At 42.2% G+C, this 23,552-nt stretch overlaps 1 protein-coding gene across 1 annotated transcript in view; it reads left to right on the top strand.

Moving 5' to 3' along the window:
- Positions 1 to 7,699: 7,699 nt before the first annotated feature.
- The window catches only part of LOC141649569 (uncharacterized), a 29,709-nt gene continuing 13,856 nt past the window's right edge, over positions 7,700 to 23,552 (top strand). Inside the window, exons 1-3 of the mRNA XM_074458254.1 lie at positions 7,700 to 7,806; positions 7,853 to 7,948; positions 13,896 to 16,280. Of these exons, the coding sequence (XP_074314355.1) occupies positions 7,700 to 7,806; positions 7,853 to 7,948; positions 13,896 to 16,280 (2,588 nt within the window). The remainder of the gene's footprint in view (positions 7,807 to 7,852; positions 7,949 to 13,895; positions 16,281 to 23,552) is intronic.

The following is a 23,552-nucleotide window of genomic DNA, read 5'->3' as shown; positions in this document are numbered from 1 at the left end:
GGTGTCTCGAAATGGGAGAAATATATCTTATATCTTATAATAAAAGAGGATACATATGCTACGTCACTCTCGGACTCCTTCTGCCCATACATGACGTCACTAATTACATTATTGCCCCATACCTTATTTCTAGAATAGCCACAATGAGATTAGATGAAAATTTACTCTGCATCACCGTCTACCTCCAACTTTATCTCTGTTTCATATATATCCCTATTTTCTACTTTATACTTATTCACAAACTTTGTTCGGTGCTTCCATCTCAAATTATTTCCGTCCTTTGAAAACCGTAAAACTACCACCATCCATTTTCCTTTAGTTTGTATGTGACTACAGTTATCAGTAAGGAGTTTCATTAGACTATTTGATCTTCATTTTCATCGGGAATCATCCTTTTCAGAGGTACACCTCTACTGCAAGTTTATTTCATTATTCGATTTATTTGTTGAATTTTTTGTCGTTGTAATGAATTCCATTTTTTTTACTTTAATTTTGTTTTTGATTTTATGATGTTTCTTTGTCAAAATTGAGTACCAGGTGTTCGATTAAATGTCTCAAAGAATATTATATTATTGTTTGGTTGTTTCTATGTTCCGTATACATATTTTTTGTTTAATATAACAGAAACCCGGTTCTGAATTGCAGGCATCAGGTGCTAATTGCAGGTTACAGAAGGTATTATTAATATTTATGTTGTATACATATTTATGTTGTGTTATTTTTGAATTATGGATGTTAATATTTGTATTTTAGATATGGTTATGTACTTATGTTGATGACTGATACTTTTACCTATTATATTCTTTGTGACGGCTAATTTTAATCAAAAGTAAACAAATGATTTGTACGGGGAGAGTATTGAATATGGTCTTGATTATATAATAGGTTGGTGATCAGTTTCAGCATAGAAAGTTTAAAGTTTAAAATTTTATTTACTAATTAAGTCAATTTACTAATTAAGTCAGTCCAATGTTGACATTGCTAAATGGAGTAATGAAAACAAACTTGATCCGTTCTTATCCTTTTCAATTTTTTTCAACTTGCATTTTGGTGGGTGTAATTCTTCCATTTCAAAATTATCAATAGTGGGATCTAATTAATGTATTAAAACCAGTAAATTGCATACACTTGTATTTTATGTACAAGTATTAAAGTTAACGAAAAGCAAAGTATTTTTTGGTATTGAATCCCCACATTTCCGTCGTTGGTTATATATGAAAAAAGAAGGTTGGAGGAGGTAGAAAGGATAAATTGTTTTCTTTGGTACGCAAAACGGGCAAATCCCCGTTTTCCACTCCAAATATAGGATTGCAAGCTGGTCGTCCAATGGTGCTACTACTTAGAACTTTCACTGTGAATAATTGATGTTTGCTTTTTTTTTGTGAGAGAAAATAAAACACATGTAAATTATTGACTGAGACGGAGGGAGTGCTCAATACCATCTTGCAACACAAATATTCTTTAACAAATATAATATAAAAAAGGTAGTCAGCTTCGTACATAAATGCTTATGGTTCGGTGTTTGTACTTTGGAGCGATTAATAGCACTATTCGTTCTAAGGCCGTGTTATTTCGGACTTCAATTCATCTCATTTCCATTTAACTTTATTAGTATTCGTTAAAATTTACCGTAGAAAACAAAAAACACACGGTAGCAGTAGGTGCAAGTTTGAGCTTTTATGATTATGAGCGTACCTATGGAGTACTATGGTAGACGTGGAGTTGGATATCATTCCTTATATGGTACTTTATTCGTCTTTGTGCGAGCTAAATGGTGTGCCTTTAACTATTCTCGATTTGGATTTGTTAATTTGGTAATTGGGCGGTTTTTCTATTTTGTTGCCTACTTTCCAATTACTCCCATACTGGAACAGTTAACACCCTTACGCATGTCTGTTCGCCGTTTACGATTCAGTAAAACTACCTTTCCTATTTAAGTGCGTTAGAAAGCAGTAAAATTTTGTACCCTACTTATAAGCACGTGAAAGGAGAACAACTGACTCAGACACCCTAATATGGAAAAGTTCAACAATTAGCTGGTACAAAGGGAGTCATTTATAGTCGAGGTTTTGTTCTAAAAAGGTAGTCTGACGATTTTCAGTTGACTACCCGTAGGTCATAGAAAGAACGTTGAATATTTTAAAACAACCACATAGTTTAACAGTTGTATAAGTGAGACTGATTGGATCGACGCCATAAAATTAGTGAAATAATATGAAGGCGTTAAACAATATTCAATTAAGCAAATGATCCCTTTTTAATTAATTCCTTAAACATTGAGTATCAAACTGGTTGTTTGATTATCACCAAAAATATGGAAAATGACACTTGGGCCTGGCTACTCTAACCTTTCTCTTTCTTACAAATTATATTGCGACGATTCTAATTTGTGATGTTCGGGTTGACTCTTAAGACAAATATATTAGTCTTATTCCTCTTAAGGTTAGAACAGGTCAAATACGTTTTCTCAATAAAATGTATAGGGAATAACAAAATATCTGTCTAAACTAAAGAAACTGAAAATTACTTAACTTAAGGCCCGTACCCTCATTGTTGTCTAACGTGCGCGCACAAACATAAGATCAGCACCAGGTTAACAGCTACTACCGAAGCTGCAAAGCTGCGGTCATAGCTATCATATCTTGATTTTTTATCGTTTTTCGAGGAACGTTTGCCAAGAGTGACGGTCGGAGGATACAAATGCCGTAAGCTGATTCAGAAGACTCGAGACAACTGTTTTCTTAATTCTCTGTGAAAACAAACCTTATTTATATAGCACCGTATTCATGTCTTCTCCATCAATATATTTATATGCATATGGCCAATCATAAGTCCAATATATACTTCTGAAGTAACAATATAATGCCTTCTTCCCATATTCCACATCCTTATTTTCCGGAGGCTTAAAAAGAAGTAGCCAGGCTTGGAATTGACACCATCACTCTTAAAAAAAAAATGATACTCTTGCTGTAGAAATGTTCAACGATTCATATGTAGCTTTTACGCACTATCAGTTCGTTGTGTCATATTTCATTTTACCTTTTGTGCGGCTTCTTTCATACATTTTTCGTACAACAACGTGAAATTTCGTGGTCTAGAACTTTAATTTAGGTAAAAGTTCTCCACTAATAAGATGTACGCTAGAAAATATGTTACGATCTTGTTCAATTGCAGTTACCTTTTATGTATACAAGTTGATTAATATTGCTCAATAATCTGTCTGTATCTGCCAGTCTGGACGCAATCATTTGCACATGAATGCATAGACTTTTTTGGATGTTATGTGTTTAAATCTTTGTAAAAGGAAAAACGTGCCCAACACGTGTTCGCCTACATCAATACATGTATTTGTGTCCTTGCCTCTTCTACTGAATCTTTGCATGCAAGTAATATAGTTTCTATGTTACACCTGTTGCTATTACCATAATTTTTTTAATTTTTTTTTGCTTCTATGTGACTATTTCTTTGTAAAATGTGATAAATATGCTTTATTTAAAATAAAATAAACGTTCTTATATTGCGGTTCAAAAGTTGTCATTCGTTTACGTTTCTAAGTCACGTTTGTTGTTTGCAGTTAGTAGGATTTGAAAATAAATCTAAGTGAGCCTGTTGGGGATAAAGCAAAACTACCTTCACAAATCGCAATGCAAAATCCAAAGGTTAGTGCCTCGATATAATTACAATTCAAGTAATAATTTTTTTGTAGTTGTCGTTGTTGTGAACTTCAATTTTCCTATGTTAGCTTAAATTCTCTATTTTTGCCTACACGTTCGTAACTTTCACGGACAGAGGAATGACCTCTTCAATAGTACTGCTTTGTCTGATGCGTTATATTGGAACCTATATAAAAAACGTTAATCTAACACATAGAAGAATATTTATTCAACAAATTGTCCGGACAATTTTTTTGACGCTACATCTGTAGATATTAGTCATTAAAATAATATACTAAAATTTGCCGCATGCGTATTCTGAATAATAAAAACAGCACTTATATTATTTTACAACAAATTTTCTGTCTTGATTACTTAATAACAACTTTTTTTAAAACCTTTTAAGGTTGTCACTTTTTAATTTGTTTGTTTTTCATATTTTACTTGGTCCTTGTAAGATTTTAGTTGTTGCTTCTATTGAATAGCTTCTTCTTTGTAAAACAGTTCTTTAGTATGAATATATTAAAGCACGTTGCATCGTGTTCTCGTGCAAGTCAGCAATCGAAGAAAAAAAACCCTGTTTCATCAAATATTAATCCAAAGGGTAAACATCATTTAACCATAATCGTATACAACTTCTTTTTATTTTTGAAATTTTTTGTATTGTCGGCTTCGCAGCTGCGCATTATCTAAAATTCTTTACGTCTTTGAAGGTTTTCCAAATCCACCTTCTAAGCCATATGTTCTTCCCATACCGTCATTGTGTCGCTACTGCGGTGCAAAACTACTCAAAAATGAATCGCAAAGCTTTTGTTGCTCTCATGGAGATATACGCCTTGCACAAACCGTTCCGCCAAATGATCTCCGTCTGCTATTCCTGTCAAATGATTTTATATCCCAAAATTTCAGAAAGTACGTGATGTTGTACAATAGTTCTTTTGCTTTTACTTCATTCGGGGTAAAAAGGGATCGTGAACTTGCGCAAAGAAATCGCGGCATCTATACGTTTAGAGTTCAGGGTCAGGCGTATCATTTCATCAATGACATTCTACCTACTTCCGGGCGTCCGCGCTATATCCAACTCTATTTCTTTGATACGGATTTAGAATTATGGCATAGACTACAAATTTCATCAGATATAGAGCATCGAGTGGTTCAGGCTTTGATGCGCATTATGGAGTTCAATCCTTACACACGATTCTTTAGATCGTTGAGAGACATCGGTATAGATGACGAAAGCCGAATTATAATTGTTCCGGGTGTAATTCCAGAGCAGATATTCGTTACCACTCGTAGCTTGTAGGATGTCGTCTTTGGTTGAATCCTTCTTTCCTTAATCGTTCCTCTCGGCCTCTCCTGCAACAATGAACGAACTGAGGGCTTGGCTTTGTGCCAAGCGTACTCACTCCGACGCTCAAGTCAGTAAACTTAAGGGATAAGTTGTTACTTGGCTGAATGTATATTGTAGAGAGATAAGGAAGATTATACCAGATGAATAGTTTCTTTTAGGTTAAGTTCTGGATCCTTTCCTCAATGATAATTGAGGAGTATTTATAGACTTTCACCTTTTGTCACGTAGTGGCCAAGTGGCCAAGTGGCTAGCAGGTGGAAAGAATGATCTACCCCTCGGCCGAGGGACCTATGGCAGGCCGGCGGGCCCTGTTGACTCACCGCCGAGGGGTCTTGGAAATGAGTACGCAGGTATGTGTCCCGGCTGGCAGGTTGCCATGCCGAGACCAGTCGACAGTGCCGATGGGCCGCATCGGCTAGGGCCGCCTAAGTCGTTGACTTGCTGTGGATATCTTTGACCTTGCTCAATATGTTGACTTGGTCAGCGGTGCAGAATATGCCCCATCAATTTGCCCCCAGCGTAGTCTATGCCGTGGTATGGGCTCTGATGTATGTTTGAGCGTATATTCTGCGTAAGTAATTTGTAAAAAAATTTCTACATCGGCTTCTTCTACTGCGTCGGCTTCTTTTACCTCGGCCTGGTCTTTCTTAGGCCGTACCATATCCCCCCTCCACATGGATGTGTAAAGGGCATCCGATGTGGAAAAGAAAGTGACGCTGGCCGAGACCAGGGTTGAGAGTGCCGGTTGTTTTTGATTGCCCCCGGCCGGCGCTACCTAGCTTGGTTGATCGAGTGGTCAAGTGGAGAACAGATGCTTGGGAATTTGTTGAGGAAGGTGAATAGGCGGAGAGATATGAATGGGTGTGTTGAAGACGCTTGGTCACTGTTGCATTGATTGACGTTCAACTGTTGCAACGATTGACATCCCGTGGTTGCATGTCCGACACGTGTCTGGACGCTGATTGGTTGACGCTTCATGGGCTGTTCGCTGATTGGTCCTTCTTTATGGGCTTTTCCCTATAAATAGGGCAGTTATTCCGTGAAATTGGCCACCAATTTCATTCTCCAAAATTTTTCTTCTCTCTAAACTTTCAAGGGCTTCTTTGTCTTCTAATTTTCAGAGTTGTTACTCCGGCGAGTGTTTTTCTTCAAGGTAAACAAACAAACTTCCCAATTTCTTTTGTAAGTTTTTATTGTAAACATGTCTTCTGCTGATGCCGGGCCTAGTAAACCGGCGCCGGGGGGTTCCCCGTCGCGTCTTGATGAGGAGGAGAAGTTGGACGCCCTCCTGATAAGGCCTGGGGGCCCTAGGTCTCCTTCTCCTGAAGTTGATCCTCGAATTTTGGAGGAATGGGAGGATGACGATGATGTCGATGATGACGCAGACGATTTTGGTGATGATGCTGAAAAGGCTCGTCTCAAAGAGGGGAGGCAGTACGTTATGGATCACGGTGACGTCTGTAAGGTACGCGTTGACCGTGCTTGGACCCATAAGTTAGCCAGTTGTTCCGGCGAGACATTGTTCGAGGGCCATTTCTTCTTTGGCAGGGGATACAAAATTGTTATCCCTGAGGAGGGTCAGGCCGTCTGTTGCCCTCCACCGGGCCACACCGGCGTATACATGCGACACTTGGAGTACGGGCTCCGGTTTCCGCTGAATGAGTATGTTATGGCCATCATTAGGGCCATGAACGTTGCCGTTGCCCAACTGCACCCGTTGGCTGTGAGGACCATAGTCGGCTTTGTCTGGCTTTGTCTCTTCAAGGGCGAGGCCCCAACGGTGAATTTATTCCGCCGGCTTCATTATCTCCAGCCGTCAATCTCTGGCCGCGTCGGTTGGTACAGTGTGCACATGGAGAAGGGTTATGTCTCTGTTGACAAACTTACTTCTTGCAAAGACTGGAGAGATCGGTGGGTGTACGTTAAGGTGCCGGATGACTATCCGCTGCCCCGCTCTTTTCAGCACCGAGTGAATTTGCGGTGTGAGACTAAGGCGGAACATGACAGATGGGTCACCCGGAAAAAGCTCAAGATGGATGCCAGCAAGGTCCTTCTTAAAGAGGATGAGAAGCTGGCGATGAGGCTTTTTGAGGCGGACAAGAGTGGGGTGCCGAAAAAATGGATTCCCCCAACGCAGATCATTCTACAGGATGAGCCGCTCTGCCATGTCGGCCTCATACCGGCCCTAGCACAGGGTGAGTGGGGTCGGTGTGAGGCCCATCACCGCTCTCAATGTTCCTGTTTTTCGAACTTCGATTTATTTCTTCTACTTAATTCTTGCTTTGTTTCCTTCACAGACCACTTTGGACCGGACTTGTCTGAGGATATCCTCCGGAGGATGGGGCTGCACAGAGACAAAACCGTTGCTAACTTGCATCCCAAGGCTCTGACCCATGACCGCAGGACGTCGCGCGAACGATCTCATGGATCGGCGGTGAAAAAGCTTGAATGTGGTGGAGGCCCAGGCGAAGGTTGTTAGTAACATGTCGCGCCATACGCGAAAAACAAAGCCTTCGGCGGTGATGGCGTCGACATCGGCTCCGCCTTCCATCCCCTCTGTTCAGAAGGAGACGGTGGAGATCGTTTATATCTCCAATGGGGATAACTCCGATGAGGAGGAGGGGTCTCCCCTTGTCCGTAAAAAGAAAGCGATGACACCCTTTACCGCTGTTTGCTTCTCGCTGGCGACGAGGAAATGCGCCCTTCGGCCAAGAAGGCCAAGCACGGTATTGATCTATCCGGTGGCTCAAATTTAGCCGGTTCATCAGGCGCTGCTGATGTCAGGCTCTTCGGCATGCCTATGTATGTTGATACTGATGCTTTTTTTTTTTTTTTTTAAATTTTGTAGATCACCATTGTCGGCGCCGCTCTTGTTGAGCGGAAGCGGAGGAGAACCCCGCGCTGCTAGTGATCATAACGTCGCCATTGACTCTTCATCCCGAAGGTTTCCCTTTCCCGACCGCAGTCGGGTGATCGAAACGTCGCCACCGGCTCTTCATCCCGAAGGCTTCCCCTCCCGCCTTGTAGCGGAAAGCGCGAGGTTGATCAAGAGACTGGCGAGGTGGAACGAGCTGACCGGTGCTCGTATCATGGAGCAGGAGAAGGCCGTGGCTCAATCCGCTTTTGAGCTTAATGCCACTAAGAAGGTGGCCGCGAAGGCGAAGCTGGATCTTCTCAATGAGCGAGAGGCTTAGGGGAGGCCGAGAAAGCGCTCTTGGGAGAGAAAGCTCGGGAGGACGCTGAAAAGGAGGTCCTCACTTTGAGAGAGCCAAGGCCGAGGCTGCTGCGGCCGAAGTTGAAAAGTCTGCGGCGAAGTGTGACCTTGTTCGAGGCACGCCGACCTTTACTTCCAAAGCAGAGGAATGAATTCAGGGAACGGTTTCAGATCCAGGGGAAGGTGATTCGGAGCAAGGAGGCCATCATTAGGCAAAAGGAGGACGACATCGAGATGCTCCAAACCGACATGCTCCCTAACATGTGCTCCGAATTCCGGGATCTGGCCGAAGCAGCTGCCAGGGAAGTGATTGAGGAGCTCTTCCCTCTTGATGGTTCCTTTCCGTGGGGCAAATTCAACGAGCTGTTTGACGACAAGCTCGAAGCTAAGGAGAAGGCCGTGGAGGAGAAGGCCAAGGAGGCGGTGAGGGTGAAGATAGAGAAAGAGGCGGCCGAGGAGGCAGCAGCTCTTGCTGAGAAGGCTAAGGCGGCCAAGGAGGAAGCCAAGAGAATGAGGGCAGCTGAGGAGGCTGAGGCTGCTAAAGCTGAGGCTGCTAGGGAAACTGCTGGGTTGCCCATCGAAGAAGATGCTGCTACCGCTGCTGATGGCGAGCAGCAACAGACATAGGGAGATGATATCTGTAACCTTTTGCCTTTCCTTTCTTTGTATTTTGTACAACTTTGGTAGGTGGTCTTTTGGCTTAATCCTTATGGGGACGGCCGTCGTTTGCATTTCTTGTAATTTGTTGAACATATTTAATAAGAGCTCGTTTCTTCTGCCTCCGGCTTGGCCGAGGTCTTTACCTCATTCCTTTTTCTTGTGCTAATAGTTGAGCGTCTCAATCTGTACTTAACGTTTTCACTTTGTCTCTGGCTCGGCCGAGGTCTTTTCTCGTCCTTGTCTGAGTTTTTCTCATGTTATTAATTTGGCGTCTCCTTTGTTTCCGCCTTGGCTTGGCCGAGCGCTAGAAGAGTGCGTTCTCAACCGTGTAACGCTTCTAAGGCGTTTTGATCGCTTTGCGAGTATCAATCGCTACCGGGTCGTGACCGTCGAGGTGTTTGTTTCTGAGGGTGATTGCCATTCTTGCCGGTGTGACGGTGTCGGCGGCGTGTGCTCCTTGTTATTGATCGACGTGGCGTCTACCACTTGGAGTGATCTGCGACGGCGTCAAACCTCTTGGGGTGATCGCCGTGGCGTCTACTACTTGGGATGACTGCGACGGCGCCTTCTTGATGGAGATCTGCCGTGGCGTCTACCACTTGGAGTGACTGCGACGGCGTCAAACCTCTTGGGGTGATTGCCGTGGCGTCTACTACTTGGGGTGATCTGCGACGGCGCCTATTTCTTGATGGAGATGCCGTGGCGTCTACCACTTGGAGTGACTGCGACGGCGTCAAACCTCTTGGGGTGACTGCCGTGGCGTCTACTACTTGGGGTGACTGCGACGGCGCCTATTTCTTGATGGAGACTGCCGTGGCGTCTACCACTTGGAGTGACTGCGACGGCGTCAAACCTCTTGGGGTGACTGCCGTGGCGTCTACTACTTGGGGTGACTGCGACGGCGCCTACTTCTTGGTGGAGACTGTCGTGGCGTCTACCACTTGGAGTGACTGCGACGGCGTCAAACCTCTTGGGGTGACTGCCGTGGCGTCTACTACTTGGGGTGACTGCGACGGCGCCTACTTCTTGATGGAGACTGCCGTTCTTGTCGGTATGACAGTGTGAGCCGACGTCTGATTACTGATAAAGACTGCCGCTCTTGTCGGTATGACAGTGCGAGCCGGCGTCTGCTGCTTCCTAGTGACTATGGGGAAAATGAACATTTTGATGGAAGACTTGGACGATTTTTTATTAGATAAAAACATGCGTCGGGGTGCCCACAGCTGTTTTGGACACCTCCGCCGCTACACAGAGTTTTCCCGAGATTACCAGTGTCCTAATTGTTTATCAAAGGCACACCTTCCCGATCACCGCTAGTTACATCCATGAGGTCGCCCTCCTGTTGTAAGGATAGACTTTTCCCTTTCTCCGATTTCTTTGCCACTTTGAGGGATTGCATGTTGCATCCTCCGGCAGCTATCCGGACGTTGACCACCTCGTCCTTCTCGTCTTTGGAGACGAGCTTATGCGCTTCCCCCGGTCCGAGACATACATCGGTGTTAGGGCCCGGATGGACATCATCGCGTCGGCCTCGCTCAGGGTGACTCGGCTTATGAGAACGTTGTAGGCGGACGAGCCGTCGATGACCACGAACTCGGCTAGGACATTCTTAGCCGCATTCCTTTCGCGAACGTCACCGGAGTCCGATTGATCCCGTGGTACCAGGCCGGCCCCCCCGAGAAGTCGTATAGTGGGTTGGTGCGGGGCTCATGTCCTTGATTTTCGTGCCGAGGCCGAGGAAGCACTCCCGAACATGATGTTCGTGTACGCGCTGTGTCAATCGGCACCTCTTGACCAGGTGGTTGGATATGTCCAAATTGACTACAAGTGGGTCGCTGTGAGGAGCGATGACTCCTTCGTAGTCCTTCCTTCCAATGGTCATATCGGGGATGTTGGAAGCGGGGATCGCTGTGTTGGGCACAAAGTTGATGGCCGATATAGCTCGTTCGGTGTCGTTTGTGCCCATGAGCGACCCTCCGTTCTCGTTGCCCCGATGACAACATGGATCACTCCTATCCGTTCAAGACGGATTTCTTACCCGAATCGCGGCGTCGGTCTTTTGGCCTTTGCAACGTACTTGCCGAGGCTCCCCTTCCGGATCGCTCTTCAATGGCATTCTTCGATGCCGGCGATCGTTGGTTAAATGGCCGGTGTGGCCGTGGTACTCACAGTACTGGCTCGTGTCACCGTCACTTTTTGGCTTGGGGGGTCTCTCCCACTTCTGGCCCTCGTTTTTGCTCAGGGCGAAGACCTCGGCGGCTGATACGACGAGAGGGGTTTTATCATTATACCGCCTCTGGTGGTACGTTCCTGAACTCCACCCGGCGCCCGTCGAGTCCTGTTTCCTGGCAGATTTGTCCGACCGTGACCCCTTATTGTCACGACGTCTTTCATCGGACCGTGATCTATTGTTGTCACGGCGTCTTTCATCCAGGTTGTCCTCCCGGTGGCTCTTCTTTTCTGAGTGCTCGGCCTCGCTGGGGCCTACCCAGGTCTTGTGATAGTCCTCTATCTTGATGGCCTGGTCGGCCATCTTCCTGGCGGCATCCAAGCCCAGGCCTCCGCACTTGATGAGCTCATTTTTTAAGTCTCCCCTTGGGAGGCCCTTCATCGGCCGAAAGGCCGCCGCGGGATTAATTTCTCGAATCTGCTGGACCTTTCCGTCGAACCTCTTCACATAGCTTCGTAGAGACTCGCCCCCCTCCTGCTTGATAGTTAGGAGGTCCGACGTCTCCACGGCCCTCCTCTTATTGCAAGAGTACTGGGCTAGAAAGGCGTCCCTTAGGTCGGCGTAATAGTATACCGAGCCGTCGGGAAGCCCCTTGTGCCAACTTTGAGCCATCCCATGTAGAGTTGTTGGGAAAACTCGGCACCAGACCTCATCGGGCTGCTCCCATACCGACATGTAAGACTCGAAAGCCTCAGCGTGGTCGGGCCGGATCACTTTCCCCTTTGTATGATATGGGTGGCAACTTGAGCTTAGTTGGCACCGGACTTCTAGGACGTAGGCGCCGAGGGGTCGTCGACCACGTGTCGAACGACACGCGGCGATCGGCTCCTCGCATTCCTAATCCGGCTCCTCTCCTCGTAGCGGGAAGGACTCCTTCTTCGACTTGGACTTCTTCTCCAACTCTGCTGAGTCGGACTCCTCTGGCTCCTTTGGGGTAAGCCTCGTTCGTGCTGCGGGGACGCTGTCCTCCCATGAGTACGGGAAGGACTTAGGTCTACCACGCCCACTTTGGGCTCCCCGCGACTTGACTTGGTCGCTTCTCCTAGTGCTCCGTTCAAATTTCTCGAGTCACATTTCGGGCCCTGGTCTCTGGGCGGTTTCCGCCGCTCTTGTCGGCGTGACGATGAGCAAAGCGTATTACTAATTAGGTCCAGGAGCATTTTCGGTTTTGCTACGTCAACCACATGTCCCATGATGGTGACCTGGTTGGTGGGGCAATGGCGTGTCTCAGTATTATTGGCATCCCGAACTCCGGTTGGATTACTCCGCCGGTGGAGGGCTGCACGACTCCAGAATTGTTGAAGGTATCATCTTGGTAGAGTGCGGTTTCGTCGGTAACGACTGCGTCTTGTTGTTTTGACATCTTAGCTTTTTTGTGGGTTTTTGTTTTTTTTTTTTTTTTTTTTTGTTTGGGAATGAATGTGACTAGCTTCTAGTAGCGATATCCCCACAGACGGCGCCAATTGTTCCGGGTGTAATTCCAGAGCAGATATTCGTTACCACTCGTAGCTTGTAGGATGTCGTCTTTGGTTGAATCCTTCTTTCCTTAATCGTTCCTCTCGGCCTCTCCTGCAACAATGAACGAACTGAGGGCTTGGCTTTGTGCCAAGCGTACTCACTCCGACGCTCAAGTCAGTAAACTTAAGGGATAAGTTGTTACTTGGCTGAATGTATATTGTAGAGAGATAAGGAAGATTATACCAGATGAATAGTTTCTTTTAGGTTAAGTTCTGGATCCTTTCCTCAATGATAATTGAGGAGTATTTATAGACTTTCACCTTTTGTCACGTAGTGGCCAAGTGGCCAAGTGGCTAGCAGGTGGAAAGACTGATCTACCCCTCGGCCGAGGGACCTATGGCAGGCCGGCGGGCCCTGTTGACTCACCGCCGAGGGGTCTTGGATATGAGTACGCGGGTATGTGTCCCGGCTGGCAGGTTGCCATGCCGAGACCCAGGCTGACAGGCCGATGGACTGCATCGGCTAGGCTGCCTAAGTCATTGACTTGCTGTGGATATCTTTGACCTTGCTCAATATGTTGACTTGGTCAGCGGTGCAGAATATGCCCCATCAATAATAAAATCGGATCCTTTGCAAGATCAAAGAACTCATAATGCCCCAACGACATCCCAGGTTGCTTCAATTTGGATTGACGATGAAAATTCATCAGCTCCTCTGCGACATGACGTCGTTGTACACGCAATTTCTGGAACAAGTCACAGAATACTGCACTATTACGGTTGCTACGATCCATTACAGTACCCTATTTTATTTCCTTTTGGCGAGACAGGATGGCATCGTCGTATCTATCGATTCAATTCCAATCGTCGACCTCGTCCTGATTGCCCTACTTTTCCGGTAAATGAAATTCTAATACAAACAGCGGACGATTTGCTTCAGGACGAAGAACAAGGTCCGCATCTTTATATTCTGTTTTTCACTATATATATCTTTTTTTCTTATCTCTTCTCCTCAATCCAATACCTCCCGCTTCCTTCTACCTACAGTGGCAAGTACTTTGGAGTCAGAGAAAAAAGTCTCCTGCAGAGAATATTACTGCTATCGACTTCAGATTCGTCCCCTTGATTCGTCGATATTGTTAAGAAGTGGTCGTCTGCTCCAACAATATACAGTAGATATGTATATTAAAATTGAGACGACTCGACTCGATTACATAAGAAATAATCAAAATATAATTCGAGCCGACTTGTATCAAGGAATTATAGATAGTCATGCCGCTGGGCAAAGATCTGGTGCGAACATTGGTCGTTGCTTCATATTGCCGGCCAGCTTCATTGGATGTGATCGTGATTTTAGACGTCGCTATCTTTATTCTATGACTGTGGTGCAGCGATACGGAAAGCCAGATATATTTCTGACGATGACATGCAACCCCCGTTGGCCAGAAATTGAGCGCGAACTATCGCCTTTTGAGGAAGCTCAGAACAGACCGGACCTTATTTCGCGGGTCTTTCGAGCAAAATTGTTTGAGTTAAAGAAAGACATCTGCGTGCGTAAAGTATTTGGCAATGTAGCTGGATACGTTTACGTCGTTGAGTTTCAAAAAAGAGGTCTGCCACATGCCCATTTTCTAATCATTCTTGATTCTACGAGTAAAATAAGGACTCCGGACCAATATGACAACTTCGTCTGTGCTGAGTTGCCTAACAATTCGGAAAACCCTCATCTATACTCTTCAGTTGTTCGCCACATGATGCACGGGCCTTGCGGTAGAGCCAACTCTTCAAATCCGTGCATGAGAAATGAAAGATGTAAAAACCATTACCCTCGTGAGTTTGCAGATACGACAACTAATGGCCGGGATTCATATCCTATATATTATAGAAGAAATACCGGCGTTCATGTAACTGTTCGAGGATCAGAACTAAATAATCAATGGGTTGTTCCATACAATCCTTTTCTTTTAGCCAAATATGACTGTCACTTAAACGTAGAAATATGTTCTACCATTAAGGCAGTTAAATACATGTATAAGTACGTTTATAAGGGCCATGATAAAGTGTCGTTTGCTGTTACTGATCCTAGCAATCAGTACTCGTTTGATGAGATTACTGCTTACCAATCTGCACGGTGGATTACTCCACCAGAAGCAACATGGCGGATTTATGGATTTCATTTGAACGAGATACATCCTAACGTTGTTCCATTACAAGTGCACCTACCAAATATGCAAACTGTTAGTTTCCGGCCGTGCGAAAACCTTGGTTACGTTTTAGATGACGACGCACGTAAGAGAACAATGTTAACAGCTTTCTTCGAGCGAAATTTGAATGATAATTTTGCTAAGACATTGTTATACAGTGAATTTCCAGAACATTATGTATGGCATGATCGAAAAAGAGATAAAATCTGGACTCCACGTGAGAAAGGGTTTGCCTTAGGTCGTTTCGTCTACGCAAATCCATCTGAAGGAGAGCGCTACTATTTACGTCTTCTTCTAGCAAACGTTCGAGGGCCTACATCCTTTGATGATCTCAAATCCATTAATGGCATATTGTGTAATTCCTTTCAAGACTCCGCGTTCAGGCGAGGTTTGCTTGAAGCAGATGATTCTATTGAGAAGTGCTTAGAAGAAGCCTCACGGAATCAGATGCCAGGTGCGCTTCGTAGATTGTTTTCAACTTTGCTCATTTACTGTCATCCAAAAAACCCTAGATTGCTTTGGGATAAATTTTACACAGTTTTCTCAGAGGACTATGCATATGCATTTCCATCGCAAAGCCGAAAAGTACTACAACTAACTCTTCGAAAAATTTGTTATTTGGTCGAATCAATGGGCAAAAGCTTTAGTACTTTTGATTTTGGGGATTTAAAATTGGACGAAATAGATCTACAGAGATCCAAAATGAAAGAAATTGAAGAAGAACTTAATGTTCCAATAAGTTCTGAGGAATTAAATTCCGTGCACCTACTTAATACAGAACAGCGTTACGCTTATGACACAATTTATAGAAGGGTTATAAAAAATGAAAGAGGTTCTTTTTTCTTAGATGGACCTGGTGGTACAGGCAAAACTTTTTTGTATAAAACATTGCTTGCGAATCTCAGAGTCAAAGGTATTATTGCAATTGCGGTTGCAAGCTCTGGTATTGCTGCTGCCAATCTCCCTGGAGGCAGAACATGTAATTCTCGATTCAAGATCCCTCTTGATCTCGAAGGGAATGAAAGTTCGCAAATCTCAAAACAAAGTTCTCTAGCAGAACTGATTCGTGCATGTAGGTTAATTATTTGGGATGAAGCACCAATGGCAAAATGCCAGGCAATCGAACACTTTGAAAATACCATGCGTGATGTTTGCTCAAACAACCTTCTTTTTGGTGGCAAAATTGTTGTATTTGGTGGAGACTTCCGACAAGTGTTACCTATTATACCGAAAAGTACATTGCGAGAGGCAATAAATTCAAGCTTTGTGATGTCTCCGCTGTGGACAAAACTTGAAAATTTACATTTAACTATAAATATGCGTGCTATGCGCGATCCAACATTTGGTAATTTTGTTTTAGGCATTGGTGATGGCTCGCATCCTTATGAAAATGGAGAGGATATCAAATTACCAAGATCAATCGTTATATCTGGAACAGAAGAACATGCACTAATAGAACGACTGATTGATGCAATATATCCAGACATACAACTAATTGTGGGAAATTATCTGTATACTTCCCTTTAACATGAAGGATTATAACGATTTAATAAAGATGATCTAAGGTCATAAAATAAAATACATAAACATAAGTAAAAAGATTTAGAATTAACCTCCGGTCCTAGCAAATATGGCCTAAGAACAATACCAAAGTAGGTATTCGCCTATTGGTTGCACCCAAGACGATCTAAGATATGCCCTTTGATTATGCTAGAAATCAATCTAAAATTTTCTGTAAAATTTAATTGTCTTTGTGTTCTTGTGATGAGAAAGAGGAGGCAAGGTCAAGAAAAAGCATTAGGTTAGAAATAATTCTCTACCTTTCTTTTTATATAGACCGAAATCCGAAATCAATTAGGAAAGAAATAACTCTCCTAATTTTCGGCCACTGTTGACCGAAATAAGGAATAAAAATTTCCTTATTTTTGGTCTTTCCAAAAAATATATAATATGTGTTGAATTGTCATCTAGTGAGGATCGAACCCATGACCTCTTGGTATGTGTACCCTCACTATTACTACTATGACACATTCAGCTTGTTGATATCAAATACAACTGATTATGTTTAATTACGAATTAACAGATTAATTCGTCCAAGCTAACATTATATATATTTAATTAAATATAACTTATTATATTTATTTTACGAATTGACAGTTAATCCGTCTCAACTTAATATTATTTACTTTTCATTAAATAATTATCTCATCAACACATTGACTAACTTTTTAGTCATTTTGGGCATCAATGTAATTATATTTCTATAACCACATTTCTCAAATACGTCCTATAGGTGTGACCTTTAGGGACCAGTCTGTGACACCCTCATTTATTGCGGAAAAATAAACACGTAATTCTAGAATAAAACTGCATGGATATGTTTGTAATAGGTTCATTATAGTAAAAACCTGTAATTTTTAAAACCTGAACCTGTTATAAAGATATCCAAATGGGAAGGTGTCAAACATGCAAGGTCCAAAATAAATCTCATGAATGAAACATCGCTAAAGTCGCGAAACAAAGTTATACAAACCAAATATGAGAAAGGGAGACATATGTCCCTAAAAAGTATGTGACATAAAAATATTTAAGGGTCACAATATAATAAAGTCAATCTAGGTCCCAAGGTTACTTTGCTCGCTAGCTCGTCCATGTACCCCATATATGCATCACCTACCTCAAATCGCATTTTATACAAATACGAAAGCCACAGTCAGTGAGGAGTAACTCCGAGTTCTCCCGACCACGAAATGTCATAATTAATATAACATGTAAACATAAGAATATGAATATGAATAACACATAGCCTTAGCATATAGATGCTAGACAATCGTGCTTATCATGTGAACAACAATATAACAACACATAGTCCTAGCATGTGAATACTAGACCGACTAATACTACACTATCATGTGAATCACATAACATCCAGGAATCCAAACTCTATCAACCATAGCCGGCTTGCATCTCACCTTCTATGATTCATAGAATCATCAAACAAGAAAGGACAATATATCAAAGACATGCATAAGTTCTTAGCACGGTCAATAGTCACTTTGTAACTCGAGTCTATACCACGAGGTAGGGAAGGTAATCGAACCGGCATCCTGGCTCAGAGGTTCTATAAAAACATGGACAAGACACAACACAACCCTAGTCCTAAATTTGCGCAGACCTAGACATGCGGATACACACCACCGCACCCAAGACCCACAATTTTTCTAAAACAAAGTGAGTACCCTAAGGAGTCCACCAAAGGGTTGGCTAGTACTTAAGCTGACCACTTACTCTCAAAATAAGTAACGAGGTCATGCCCCAACTTGGATATAAACCCACCAAGTCAGGAACACAGAGGCTATTAAGCAGTGAACATACACTCGTCAAAGACTATAATGACCTATCTATGATGAAGGCCGAAATACTCACCTAGGACCTAGTCCCAGCTAGTCCCAGCTTGAATACTTTAGCCCACACCACACAAGACAAGTAGGATACCCAATTCAGCTGACAATCCAACAATATCTCCATTATCAATAATAATCCAAATTCCAGCTAACCGTTAATTTCATAATTCATGAGAACAAGCTAAAATGGCAAAGAGGCAACAAGACTGAAGTATAAGGCAGCCAATTCATCCAACAACCAACATGTGAAATGATAATTACAAATATCTAGACATAACATAAAACCTCCAATAACAACCAATCTCACCTCAAAGACAAACCCTCGACCCGAGTCCCACGACGGGTCATCGGTCAAATCGAGGCTGACTGGTTTAAACCTAGTTTGACCAAACTCGTTCGGTCAATCTGCCCACTCGAGTCTTGGCCTACTTTGGCCCAAATCACAAATTTTATCGCAATATTATTCTCATGCTATTTCTAATTTCTATCATGTGAAAAACGAAAGTAACACATTATCAATCCCTAAACACTTAACAAACAACGAGCACAACATTAACTACTAATGTGACATTAATTCGTCGAGTAACTCGGAATAGTTACCTTACGCTAGCAAAGAGACAAGTAAGAACTTGAGAAAGCTTCTAAAACCCAAAATTACTCTTCCTCTTCAACCACATATGAGCCACCTAAAATAATTATGTGAAAGGACGATATTAACGAATTATCTTTATATAAAATATGAGACGGAAATTAATTTAATTATATTTTAAATAAACCAAACTAGCGTCAAAACAATTTATGGACACGGCTCAAAAGTTATTATGACAACCTCAAACTCGGCCTAACCACCAACTACACATGGACTCAAACTCGTGACATAGCTAGGCCACTGCCTAGGCCACGGCCAGGCCACTGCTAAGCTACGCCAAAGCCACTGCCAGCCATCAAACTCGCCTAAAAGCAAGCCACAAAGAGTCCGACACGACCACCACCCGACTACCCATAGCCACCCTTCACCCTACTTCATAACCTGACCCAAAAATCAGTCCAAAACAGAACCCAAAAGATGCCTAAGTTCGACCCCAACTCCAGTCCTCAAATGCAAAGTGAAAACCCACGATGACAGCTCTCGTCCCTGCCCAAAACAGAGTACCAATCGTCCCCTTAAGACTCCATTCTCGCGCCTAAAAACAGTCCTAGCTGAGCCAACTAAGTCAGCATTTAAAACGGTTTTAGAGCGGAAATCCACAAGTATAAAGAAACTCAAAAACAGTCCCTAAAGACTACAAAAATCGCCCCAACACAGAGTCCAAATTAGTCCAAAACAATCCCTACATGTCAGTATACACCGTCTCAACTATAAAACACACCAATTATCACCCAAAACAATCCATACATGTCAAAGATACACCGTCTTAAATATACCACTTACTAGCTAGCATCCCAAATGATCCCTAGAGGTCAGTATACACCGTCTCAATCATCTCCACATATCAGTATACACCGTCTCAACTATACAACTGACTAATTAACATCCATAAGGATCCCTATATATAATTATACACCGTCTTAATTATAAAACAGACTAACCAAAGATTCGAAATAAACATATTTTACAAGTAATATCGAGTAATCCATAATTGTTACCTTTTTCCGATTGAACTAATCATTTATGACTAACAAATCTTCTACAAGACCGTCTATTTTAGTACCTACAACCGTCTTATAATAAATAAAGCTGAAAATATAAATGGGTTTGTAAAAATACATGACGAAAATGAATTTTACTTACAACGGATTGACGAGAACGACGAGAGGAGCGCTATGGAACAAAAATAGTTGAAAACGGATGAGAAACGGACGACCGAAAATCGATTTTACGAAAGAAAAAAATGAAACGTGAAAAAGAAGAAAAAGGAAGGGAGAAGAAGAAAGAGACGTAGGAAATGAAAATGAGGCGTGACACCTGCCAACTGCTATTTATTATACGTACGTTTCTTCGTCGTTAAGAAACTTCGATAGTTATTAAAACCGTTTCGAGTTAAATTTAACCGATTTAAGTAAAAGTTTCAGTAATAAAACGGAATCAATAATAAATAAATTTAATGAGTGAAAATAAAATAAACTCAGCTAGTTAACGTAAATAATAAGAAATCGGCTTGAAACGGAATTATTAGCGATTTTTACGAAACTAACGGATATTAATAAAAAAAATTGCTAATTTAGTGAAATAAGCTCAAAATAGCTAATTGGACGGTTTTGTTCCCAAAATCCATCTCGGGTTCACTTAAAACAACTTTCATAAGGACTCGTAAAGAAACGGAAATTATTAAATAAATAAACTCGAACTAACTTTAAATAAACTTATTAATGATTATTAAAATTAACGTATCGAATTATGATGAAATTAATTAATTAGCTAAGCATATATATATAAATCGTTAAATGATGTAATTAAATTCAAAATAGCAATTAAAAGAATTTTATCCAACTTAATAAAATACGGGATGTTACAAGTTGATCACCGCCATCTGTATGATAATAACGTCAAACTTTCTAGCAAGCCAACCGTTATTAGGTAAACGTTAATCAACTGATTAAATATACGAAGTATACCCTTGTGAACCTGTAAGAGATTTACAAATGTTATCACACTAATTTGTGGAGGACACAAGCTCCAACAAACTCCCACTTGTCCTCACAAGTGTATGTGCGATAACCGATTCTCATATCCTTTAAAATTTCTCCCACTCAATGTAAAACAATTTGCAAATCCGAATTCACAAAGGTCGTATTTTACAAGCGATCAGTATCAAGAGTGGTTTTCCCGACTAGAGAGTAACTTAACTGATAAACGAATCAACATTCGAGCATGGCCATGCATTTCGATTACAACTCCTCGAGTGGCCCTGAGAAATAACTATACCTGATAAGGGATGGATATTTTCCTCAACTCGAATCCTGCAGACGTAAGCACAGTATGAAATGACCCAGAAAAAATCTACTTAGCCCCAGTTACGGTAGACCGTGATAAAGAAACCAAAGTCACCCAAAGACTGCCTTAATCTTAAGAGACAGTTGATAGTCAAAAGAATCGACTCTAGGTACACAATGGATGTCCTATCCACGACCTGGTACCTAATGTTATAAAACATTTAGGACTCCATTACGTTGTCACAAAACGTTGTCCTACGAGGTATCGACATAATCTCGTATCTGTGATCGATTAGTCAACCGTTTAACTTATGGCTCGTTGAATCCACCATCAATCTACTGCACAATATAATAGCCGGAGTTATCAGCTCACATTGGCGATTACGGACCAAAACAAATATAATGTAATTCAGTTCACTTTGTGACGTTCAATGTTGTCAGTACAATCCACATGAAAAACAAAATATTATAAAACCGATGTAGTTATAAATAGTATATGAAAAAGATAACGTATCGAATTCATAATCAACTACTACAACTCAGGTACACGTTTAATTCTCATGGAAATAACGTGCCCTCAATGCTTATCATATTTCAATGGCTTAGTAGTAGAATCTGCTACAACACACTAAGAGTGAAGACGAACCGGACTGAGATCCGTTTGGAAGCTACCATCTGCGTAACCGGTTGCGCATAGCTTAGTATCTCCTCCATAAGTCAATACCCAATCCTTAGTCCTTCGTAGGTACCTGGATTCTTTTGGTACCGACTCGTCATACTCAATGCATGTGCCACGTCTGGATGTGTGCACATCATGGCATACATGATCAATCCTATTGCAGATGCATAAGGAATACGACTCATGTGTTCAACCCCTTCAGGCGTCGTGGGTGACTGGGACTTGCTCAACTGCATCCCAGTCGTCATAGGAAGGTTCCCCTTCTTGGAGTTGGTCATGCTGAACCTCTCAAGAACCTTATCCAAATAAGACTCCTGACTAAGTGATAACGTCCGTCGTGATCTATCTCGGTAGATACGGATTCTCAATATACGTTGTGCCTCACCCAGATCTTTCATCTGGAAATAGTTCTTCAACCATTCTTTAACCGAAGATAGGAGAGGAATGTCATTCCCAATCAAGAGTATGTCATCGACATACAATATCAAGAATACAATCTTGCTCCCACTCGACTTGAAATATAAGCATGGTTCTTCGACCGATCGAATAAAGCCATACTCTTTTATCACTTGGTCGAAACGATGATTCCAACTCCGAGAAGCTTGCTTAAGTCCATAAATGGAACGCTTAAGCTTGCATACTTTCTTAGGATGCTTAGGATCTATGAAACCTTCGGGTTGCACCATGTATAACTCTTCCTCCAAATAATCGTTTAAGAAGGTGGTTTTCACATCCATTTGCCAAATCTCATAATCATGAAATGCGGCAATCGCTAAGATTATCCGAATGGAATGTAGCATGACTACAGGTGCAAAAATCTCACCATAATGCAATCCTTGCACTTGAGTGAAACCTTTTGCCACAAGTCGTGTGATGCGTGTCATTTATATGATGTTTTACATCCCATTTTACACGCATTTCAGAGCTCATTCTTGTAGTTTATGATACATTTCTCCCTATTTCCGTCTACTTCCGTATTTTGTACATTATTGCAGAAATGTGAAGAATTCAACGGGAAATCAAGCCAAATCCGTCCCCGAGTAATCTGCATTGCAAATGACGTAAAGGAATCACTTAAGGAACGAGCTTGGTGCGCAATCCAAGGCCCAAAAGACAAGTCCACGAGTTTTAAGAAGTCAAGTAGCAGCTCAAGTAGTCGATCGACCATCACCCTCAGTCGATCGACCAATGTTCGGTTCCGAAGCCACTTTGTTCATTCTTGAGTGGTCGATCGACCACCTACCTTAGTCGATCGACCAGTTTGCTATTCCGATTTGAGAATTAAAAGACCGTGAATCTTGAAGCCCAAAGTTATTCTAGGTTTAGGAAATAAAGTTACGTTAGTTGCTATATAACGTAACCTAGAAACATTCAATCATCATCAAGTTATTATTCAGTTTTCATTCAAAGTTTTATTCAGTAATTTAGATTAAGTTTTCGCATACGGTTCTTGATAGTTAGGGTTTGGGATTGTTGAGCATTGGATTTTCGGTTCTTAATAACTAATCTTTCCTCTGCAATTCGGTATTCTTCTGCCCTAATTATAGTTCATCTTTATTTTATCAATAGTTTAGAATTGCTAAGTAGATTCCCGCAACCGTTATCATTGTTTATGTTAATTGTTTATTTTACTGTTTTAAGCATGAATTCAGTAGTTAGCTTTATCGTTTATGTTGTTGTTTCTACCCTTAGCATGAGTAGCTAATTCTATAGTGCTAGGATGTAGGCGATTTATGGCATAGGCGGCAATAGATTATACACGGACT

This window comes from Silene latifolia, chromosome 3, assembly GCF_048544455.1.
Source record: "Silene latifolia isolate original U9 population chromosome 3, ASM4854445v1, whole genome shotgun sequence".
NCBI lineage: Eukaryota > Viridiplantae > Streptophyta > Magnoliopsida > Caryophyllales > Caryophyllaceae > Silene > Silene latifolia.
Note: the sequence above shows the minus strand (reverse complement) of the source record. Positions and strands in the feature narration are given on the sequence as shown.